Raw genomic sequence first — 10,251 nt, 5'->3', positions numbered from 1 at the left:
CCCACACTAGAAACTGGTAATACCACAAAACCCCACAATTTTTTTTTCTGAAGAGCTTACATAGGGATTGGTGCTAGTAACTGCCAATACGTGCATATATAACAGTTTTCATTTTATGAAAAAGATCGAAGGAAATTTATTCATATAGTCCTCTGTTGACAATCACAAATGCAACAAGGGGTAAAAGTTGTGGGGTTTGTTTTTTCTACTTAATAGTAAAGTAAATATCTTGAGAGGCATGATTCTTGTCTCCAGTGCTATCTCACTTTCTGTAGCTCCTGTCTTAGCCATGATGGCAGAGGCTGCCCCAGTCTATGTAGCAATTTGGACAGTTCCACATTATGATCTCGGTAGTAATTAGAGAGGAAAGTTCTAGACTGGAAAGAAAAAAGAAAAAAAAAAAGATTGAAAGCAGTTATCAGATTCTCAAACAAGATTATGAAACCTGTATTTCTTAAGAAATTCTATTATGATAGAGATGTTTACAAACTACCTTATTTTTTTTCCTCAAACATTGCTCATTTTTGTCTTTTAAAAAATTTGGAAAAAGCATAGCTGAAAAATAAAAAAAATAGGTCCAGGTGTGTGCTAAATGACTTATCTATCATTATAATACATATTTATTGTGGGATCCATGATGATCCCACAGAGAAAAAAGTGAGAACGAAAGTATAATACTAGAGAAGAATAGGTAGGTACCTGGTGAGGAAGCAAATATATAGAAGTGAGACAGATAAAATACACATTTTTCTTTTAAAAATTGCGCCATAGAATAAAAATTAAAAGTAAGCACAAATAATCACAAAAACTGAAATCCATGATTGCAAAAAATAATTTACCATATTACAGAAAATTCTTCTATATTTATTCAGATCAAATATAGATGGTTTTAATCATTAAAAGCTTTCTACTTTCAAAATACTATAAGATCTCTAAAGTGGGTCTTTAAAAAATTCTTACATTACTTGTCAAACTGGAGAGATTGGCCTTTATTAGATAAATGATAAAAAGGCTAAAATATATCAATTGTTTTAGTTTTATGGTTCACTTTTATTTACACAAACTTCTGGAAAACATAAAATTTATAATTAGTCTTTCTTTCCTGATGTCTCTTTCTTCATATTATAACCCAATTTACATAGTTCTGTGAATCTTCAGCAAAACAGCGGAATTGAACACTTTTTCCGTGTAAGTATAGGTGGCAATGGCCCACACATAGTTTGTCTATCTGACATGAAAAAGTTCTACCATCTCTTTCAAGCTCTCCCCAACATTATAGCACGAATGGGTCACTTTCTTCATAAAACTGCCTGGAAACCTTTGTATGTACTGTGGAAATGGATTTAAGACAACTACATTGCATCTTGGACCATTCACCAGGCCTCTCATTGCATTTCTACCCTTAAACCAGAGTGTAAACACTTCAAATTTGGATAAGATGTTTATAGCAGTAGTGGGAACAGTACATTGATTTTTGTCAGATTAAAGTGATTTCTGAAATCCTTTTGAAATTATTGAGTTCAAAGATACAGTTGAAGGACTTTCTGGTACTTCTGTCTCCATAGTAACACGTGCATCACTGGCGTCCTCCCTTTGCTCACCTTGCCTTCAGAGATATACTCAGGATACCTGTCTGAGTCAATTGCTGTTGGTTTCCCATCCCTAGAATAACACTAACACTTTACTTCACTTCTATTGAGATTTTATTTTTCTTCTTCTTCTTCTTTTTTTTTTTTTTTTTGGTCTTTTTGGAATTTAGTTTGTCATTGTTATCTTATTGAAAATCTGTGACCAAAACTAATTTCTCTATCCTCTAATAAATGTGGGTTCATAATTATTTTATATGTGTATCCTCTCCATTGCTTAGTTCAGGATCAGTCATAGTGCAGGGACTAGATAAGTGTCTTAAATGTACAAGAATGATCTTTCTATATTTTATGTAAAAATCACTTGTTTGCTAAACAAGTATTTCACACATTTGAAAAGGAAAATATTTAAGTTTGAATTGCATTCCAATAGGAAACCATCTATAGGGATATTGATCAACCCTTTGTCTATCTAGTTATCTCTCTCATCTTCTAAATGTATAAACTACTTATGTAAAAAAAAAGATCAGAATATGGGAGCATATCTCTGTTACTAATTTTGAAATAGCTGTATAAACAGATTTTTTGCTATAGCAGTTCATATTAGGAGAATATTACCTCTGGATCCATGGGTGGATATTTTCGGCCTTTGCTTTTTCCAAGGCATTTGGTCTTTCCTCCTTCCAGTAATTGACACCAAAAGCCCTTCTGGGGATCAAACCTATATTATATGAAACATTTAAAGATTATAAACTGTATATAGAATTTTCAGTGAGAGAGCCTCACCAATTGAATAAAGAAAATGTAGTTTTGTGTGCCCATTGTTCTGACTTAATTAGTTTCCACAGATTCAGCTGATTTGAGAGGGGTCATTGAGATGAAAGAAACTATTATTATACATTTTAAGTCATGCCTTCAGTCCAATTTGACATTGAAATTGTTATATTCTATATTTTACTTATGACTCTATATAAAATCAGGGACCAACATCAAAATCACATTCCATATATAAAGTACCTTTAGGATATTTTATCTGCTTATGATCATTGACAAAATATGTTGACACTGCAGGGCATAGTAGTGCACACTTGTAATCCCAGTGGCTTGGGAGGCTGAAGCAGGAGGATCAGGAATTCAAAGCCAGCTTCAGCAATGGTAAGGTGCTAGCAACTCAGTAAGACCCTGTGTCTAAATAAAATAGGGCTGAGGATGTGGTTCAGTGGTTGAGTGTCCCTGAGTTCAATCATTCATACACACACATACACACACACACACACACACACACACACACACATTTCTTTGAAATCATTCTATGATGTATATTAAAAAAACCTAAATGTAGGCATATGACTCTGAATACAAATATAATTAAACTTTCCAACTTGGAAAATGCTTCATTTTGTTTAATAGTTTAAATGTTTTCACTTTAAAAAAATGAAATTATATTGTTGTTAGACAACATGAGATACCGGCAATACAAATGGTGAGTGAAAGATTACACAGCTCTTCTTTCTTTTTGTTGAAGGCAGATAATCCTATTGGACGATTAAGGTTCCTACACTCTTAAAGGAAATTCTAATGTTGTTTTGCTTCCATGGCTGCACCAAGTTACAAAGGAAGGATGTGTGGCCTAATTATTTTGTTTAAAGTGAAATGTATAAGAATTTTTGTTTAGGACTAACAAGATAGGGAAAATGAAAGAATGAACCAAATAAGCAGGGAAATTTTAAATTTATTGCTATGGGACTTGCCGCATGCATAAAACATTGAAAAGGTTTGCATTTTTGTTGCTCAGCAGATGTTTTAGAAGGATGAAGCATAATTGACTGGGATGTAAAGTTAATTAGTTGCAGAATATTTTGTTGCCCTGAGCCCATTCCTATAATACCGGTACACCTGCAATTTGCGTCTGCACATATGTGAACTCATTTAGGGTGAGAAGGAAATTTCTTCACAGTTCCCTGCCCAGCCTATTATTAGAGACCTGATCTTTGCAGTCCAAGTTGTCCTAGTACATGTTATCAATTAAAATTAAATACATCACTAGTTAAATGGATAAAAGGAAGACAGAGTCATTTCCAACCTGAACTTTTCAATCTGCTCCCTGCCTATCACAGTCCTTTCTCCAGTTTTCATTAATTTCCCAAGAGGAAAAACAATTCAGCATGCTGTGCAAAATGAGACGGGGAAGTCGGCATAACAGTGCCCCAAACAGCATTTTCTGCCTCAGGATGAGAATATTTAACTGTGTTTAGGTAAAATACAGCACTGGCAACAAAGCTGAGATATTTATACACACACTGAGCATCTCTCCTTTGCTCTCAGGTAGTCTGGAGAACTCAGGGTGGACTGTAGTCTCTCCTTGCTCTCTGCAGCAGCCATGTGAAGCAGAGCTTAGTATAACCTGAGCAAGAAGAGCCATTTAAAATATTGCAAGTCTAGAGTATTGAAAGTTTTTTTTTTAAAAGGATAGACATAACCTTAAATCCACATCATTTTGCTGTCCTATTTTCATTTATTGTATTGGCAACTGTGTAGATCCTAAATCTAACAAAGGCTATTTATCTTCCCTAAGTTGTATCAATTCATTGTTTTACTTGAGTAGGCATGAAATTGTGAAATTAAGATGGAAAATGTTTCTCAAATAACTGTTAGTCAACTTTTAGAAGATGAGTTGGTTGACACTTGACTTTCTTTATTACACTTAACATCACTCTAGTTAGTAATTTTAAGATATGTGAGAGATATCAAAATTCCCATTTTATGTTGCTTATAATTTTCCTCCCAAAAGTATGATTTTACAGGTTTATTGAACCACGAGCAACTATTTGTAGTAAACAGGATAGAAGCATTGCCTAAACTAATACTGAGGAGCAGGGAAGGTATGTCAGCATCAATAACTATTAATGCAAAACATATTATAAGAAGATTGTCTACTAAATCAACAGGGGCATGCCTTGTTTTGTTGCTATTTCCATGTGTAGGTAAAAACTTCATTAGGGTTATTTTAGTGGATAAGGAACAACCAAATCTTATTACTGCTTTTCCTGTCCCTCCATTACCCTCTCTAATTGTCTAATTGCTGATTCTAATCTGCTGTGAACTGGGAAATTACATAATCAGGCTTGTTAGAATTTTGTGTAAAATTTAATAGACTTTGTATCTGACTTTGTGGGGGGAGCGTTTATGAGCAAAGTCCATGCCCTTTTAAAATATGTTTTGGCTTCTTGGAGATTTTATTTTGGTTTTTATTTTATTTTTATTTTAATTTTATCCTCCTTGCCCATTTTAAATTACCTTAATATATGGGTTTATTTTCCCAAGATGACTGTAACAAAATCTTCCATCCCACATGCTCTTCTGTAGCATGACCTTGTCTTTCCTTATTAAGAGGTGGAATCTCATTTTCCTTTCTTAAATTTGGACTGGCATTAGTGACCACAGTAACCATCAGAAGGCAGCATAAGCAATGTCCTATGACTTGCAAGTCTAGGTCAGAGAAGTCTATGACTCTCTTGCACCACAGCTTCCTCAACATTTCACTCCCTCCTGGAACACAGCCACTGTGAGAAAGCTGAGTACCAGGAGAGGCCACGTGGAATCTTCAGCCTACTGAGCACAGCCTTAGAGCCATCCCAGTCCAAGGATGTGGATGGAGAAGCCTCCCAATGATTTCAGTCCTCAGCCATTTGAGTCATATTGAAATACTCAAATCCTCCCAGATGTGACCTGAGATATGAGCAAATCAAGCCATCCCAGCTGTGCCTGACTAACTCGTGAGCTACAGAATCCATAAGTGTCATAAAATAGCTGTTAATTCATGCCAGTAGTTTTGGAGGTGCAACAATGGACAGCTCGAGTATGATACATGCTTTCTTTTATTTGTAAATATTTTAGTAAATACAGAATAAAACATGAATGTACTTCATTCCCAATTTGGGGCTGGGCACTTTCACAGAAGGAAAGATGGCCATCGATATTTCATTGCTAACTTGTAAATTACTCAGAGGAAGAGAATATATTTCTCACCTGTGTAGCTTCAATTTCTAGGATACTCTCTGCATAGAGTAGACTTGTGAAAAGTTTAGTTAACCAAAATGGTACTGGGGAAAAGCTCCAAAATAGGGGAATTCATTCATCATAATATGAAATACCTATAATACTCTATAAGATAAAGTATTCCTGGCATTCAAAAGGGAGACACTACATGAGTAATGAAGATATTTCTTTGACTGCTTTTGAGTGGCAAAATGATGTATAAATTCATAGCTAGTATTAATGGTGCTATATACACACCTACCAGTGATAATTTATGATGGCAAATAATGGAAATGAAATCAAGCATGAGAATAAACTCACGTTAGTGCTTCAGAGTAATTGTAATGAGGTGTAACTCCCAGAAACTTCTGGACTTCATCCATCACAGTAGCTGGGTCAGATCTCAGCTGCTGTCCATCAATAATTAGCAACTGTAAAGTCAAAAATAGTCACTTTATGAAGAACAAAACTAAATTGAATAGACTGTGCTGCTTCCCTTGACCTGGTATGACATTAATAAATTAGGTCAGTGTGAATAGGAAGAAAACATGAACTACTTAGAACACATTTTAATGTTTGCTCTTCTTGCATCCTTTCAAATGAACAGTAATTAAAGTTTGCCATAGGGGATTATTTTTGGGGGAGTTCTTAAGTGATAGCCCTTCAGTTACTGTATTCTAAGTCAGAAATAAACACACTCTCTTGAGTTAGTACTTCAGTGAGAACAGAATATTTCCATCTGTAGTGTAATTAGATAAGCGTCCCGACTGCCAAATCTCTATGGGGCACACCTGGAGTCAAAGACAGAAATACTGGTCATCCAGATCAAAAAGATCCATCTAGTGTTACAAACCAGGACAAGAGGGTGGAGGAAGATGTTTGTTCTTGCCTTTATGACCTTGATTTACTGTTCTAGAAGATCGGATTTACCCAAGGAGTGTTTGAAAAGAAAAGAAAAATATGTCAATGCTGAAGTCCATTTTCTGGGCCTTCAATTGTTCCCTGATCTGGAATGAAAACTATAAGAATATGGATATCCTGAAATCCTTATTGTGGGCTTTATTATATACTCCTGGAACTGCTACAGTACTTTGTATTGTGGTGGTCTAGTGCATGAGCTCCTTCTGTTCTTATCAGGGTCTCACAGGAATCTGCACATGGGGTTCCACAAATTAACTGTCAGTTCAACTAGTAGTTGAAAGGTGTTGCCTGTGAATCATACAAAATTTCCTTTGGGAGAACTTACCATTGTGAAACCAGCTACTATTCAAAAGAGGATCCTAGGAATGTGTTTCAGAGTCACTTAATAGAATTTTAATAGTAATAGTGAAGTTAAAAATAAAAATTCACATTTCTTCTTTACATACAATTTTCTTTGACAATAAATTTCTATCCCTGGCAATGTTTGTTCACATTTTTGTGTTTGTCAGTGAAACACAATCATGATGTAATTAACAGAGGAAATTAATATCGGGACATTACCTGAGAAGTTGCAAAGTAAGTTAGCCATCTTTCTATGTGGACAGCATACCATCCAGGTACTAGGCATCTCCTCTGCAAAGTTTTTAAGTCAGATGGGGCCCAATATCCTGTTGTAATAACTTCATAGAAATTAAATCTCAGGGCAGCTGGATCTTCATGTGATCGCTGGTGCTTTAAACAAAAAGTCAGTTGTAACGTTAGTTTTTTAAAATGTTTCTGTAGCTATATAAATGAGTGTGTGCCCATGTGAGATATGTATGTCTTTCATGTCACAAAACAATAAAGGTACCTGATTATAGAATGAAAAATATTGTCAAAACTGCATTTATTGAAATAGGCACTGGCACATTGCTTATTGTAAAATACCAGCCTTCGCTACACATCAGGTGATATGCAGAGAGCTTGTGGCTAGGTGTATGTCTAAGATGTTTAGTTGAAAAGCAGAGACAGAGTGCAAGAATTTTCTATGTGGATCTGATTAGGAGAGAAAAAGTATCAGGGACAAGACAAATCAAGTCTGATGAAATGAGATTCCGGTGGGCAAGAGTGGGCTTACATATTACAGAGCCCACTATTTCATTATAGCTGCTCCTGCAGGGTCTAACGTTCCCTTTTCTCAATGTGGCTGGTGCTGTGGAGAAGGCAGATGTCTATTTCTCATGTTTGTTTAGGTTTCAGATTCATGTTGATGTTAATCAAGTTTCTTTCATTCTCCCATGGGTTTCCAACTAACACTGCTAATTCCCAAGTACTACTTCACTCCGACTTTTTCAGTACAAAATTTTCTTAGTCTTTTATACCAAACTTTCATTGGTGGAGCAGGAAAGAGGCCAACTCAATGAGAGATGAATTTCTCAGTCAATACAATTTCACAAGCATTTATTATGCATCTTTCTAGAACAAAGAACAGCAATAGGTTCCTGAGATTAAAAAATATAACCTAGAACCATTATCTTCAAAGAAATCAAATCTAGTGAGGACTCAATAGAGTACTAGATTGTAACAAAGTCATGTATTTGACTAGCAGTATAAGTTACTTGTGGTGACAGCCAAGCCAATAAGGGGTTAATTTTGATGACAGATAAAATAACCTTTTTCAATGGCTGAAATTTTTAAGTTAACATGTTACAAGAAAGATCTTGATAATCCAAAATAAAGGAACATAGGAACTAAGAGAACTTTATCATATAAGGTAAGTTTGAGTGAAGGTGGATGATGTGTGTAGGGATAAATGATTTGGTGATGTGAGATATCTAAAAGTGAATATGAAGAAAATCTAGTACAGGCTAAGGATGAAAACATAATGGAATCTGATATGATTGTGTAATAGCAGGCCCCATGTGTGAGTAATAAGCCTTATATCTGAGTTAGAAATAAAATAACTAAAAGAGTAAAGATGATTTAGGAAGTGGGGAATAGTTCAAGAGTAATTAGTGAGTGGAAAATTGGTGGGACTAATAAAATCCCCCTAATTATTGTATATACATTGTCCTTCCTAGATGTACATTCACTATGCTGAGCATACAGAAATTTTATAATTCATTCAATAAACAAAATGTATAGAAATTAGATCATATGGATAAAGAATTATAAATAAGCCATAGGCATAGGGGACAGTAACACTAAAATTTATATTATAAACAGTGATAATCAGGAAGTGTACTTAATCTGTTCTGTATTGATTTATACCAGTTTAGAACTAACTTTTCTTCATATTCCTGTAACTAAGATTAGCATAAAAATATGACCTGGAAGTCACAAAGGGACATATTTTATGGCAAAAATAGCACTTTAGTTCTTCTGTGAGGTCCATTATAAAAATATGGGGTAGAAATTACAGTGGCAGGTGACATTTGTAGGAGTTTCTGAATTATACCTGCTGAGCTTTGGATTTATGGTATTTACTGAATAGACAGGACTAGCTAAGTAATAGGCTACATTATTTTGAAGTGTGGAACACTTTGGGGCCCTGCTCTCAGCAATATGGCAATAAAAAGTATTATCAGAAAAAATAATTCCTTTCAAACCTGTATGTTCAAAGAATTTATTTGAAAAAGCAGGCACAAAGAAGACACACTTTATATAAATTCTATTTTACTTAAATGGTTTAATTTATGTGAAAAATTTATTTTAATTTGCTAAAAGCAATGACTATGTTTTCTGCTAGGAAAATCTCAACATTTCCTCCAAATATTTAAAACTTATAATTAAGGATTAGCATCTTAATGTTTTGGCACCATTTAAAAAAAATAAATTTATCTTGCTTTGCAATATGAGTTTCATAAACTGAGAAAGACTTACTTTTGTATCCTGTGGGAACACTGATTCAAAGATTCTGATGGTAACTTATGAATCTTGCTTCTAATCCAAGCATTTTATTTAAATCCCAACTATTTTTAATGCCAATTCGTAATGTCACATTTTTTGTCTTTTGTTACTTATTCTTGGTAATACATATTATTGAAGAAATTTTGCAAAGTCAAGAAAAAGGAAGAATAAAATTTTTATGGAAATTCTTTGTCTTATACCCTTAAATTTTCTTTTATACCCTTAAATTTTCTTTAAGTAAATCTTCCTAATTTTCCCATTCATTTCCATATTTATTAAACATACACATACACAAAATTCATTCACATAGTTGATATTTTGGAATATATATACCCTGTTACCACAATTCAAGATCAACAATTTCAATAAGTTATCATTCCTGTAGACAATTTACATTTCTGTGGTCAGCTTTATCCCACTCATGTGCAAGTTCATATCCCCTTTTATTCATCTCTTCAAAATGCAAGCTCCCTAATCTATTGGTCTCCTTTTCATCAGATTAAACTATTCTAATTTCCCAAAGGACAGACCATCACAGTGTCTTCCATTTCTCTATTCCAGGCTTCTGAATTTACTAGCAAATACATTCATCCCCTCCAACATCCTTCAAGTTTCATGCCAGAGATTTTTTAGACAGAGACCCATTAACAGAATATAGTGAGGTCTATGAATCTGGATCAACAACAACAACAACAACAACAAAAGCATCTTTTTTTTTTTTTCAGCAAACTCTAATTTAACATTTCCTTTAATTGTGAATGATGACAGTAGTCACACTAATTATCTTACCTGTAATTTTGCCACCAACAAAAATCTG

General features: G+C 34.3%; 1 protein-coding gene across 1 annotated transcript in view; it reads right to left on the bottom strand.

The window, feature by feature from the left end:
• Positions 1 to 257: 257 nt before the first annotated feature.
• Positions 258 to 10,251, bottom strand: part of Ndst4 (N-deacetylase and N-sulfotransferase 4) — a 227,694-nt gene continuing 217,700 nt past the window's right edge. The window contains exons 10-13 of the mRNA XM_076864826.2: positions 7,107 to 7,277; positions 5,946 to 6,055; positions 2,205 to 2,307; positions 258 to 377 (exon numbers count right to left, since the gene is read on the bottom strand). Of these exons, the coding sequence (XP_076720941.2) occupies positions 258 to 377; positions 2,205 to 2,307; positions 5,946 to 6,055; positions 7,107 to 7,277 (504 nt within the window). The remainder of the gene's footprint in view (positions 378 to 2,204; positions 2,308 to 5,945; positions 6,056 to 7,106; positions 7,278 to 10,251) is intronic.

This window comes from Callospermophilus lateralis, chromosome 8 (assembly GCF_048772815.1).
Source record: "Callospermophilus lateralis isolate mCalLat2 chromosome 8, mCalLat2.hap1, whole genome shotgun sequence".
Taxonomy (NCBI): Eukaryota; Metazoa; Chordata; class Mammalia; order Rodentia; family Sciuridae; genus Callospermophilus; species Callospermophilus lateralis.
The sequence above is the reverse complement of the archived record's forward strand: the minus strand, read 5'-3'. Positions and strand labels throughout refer to the sequence as shown.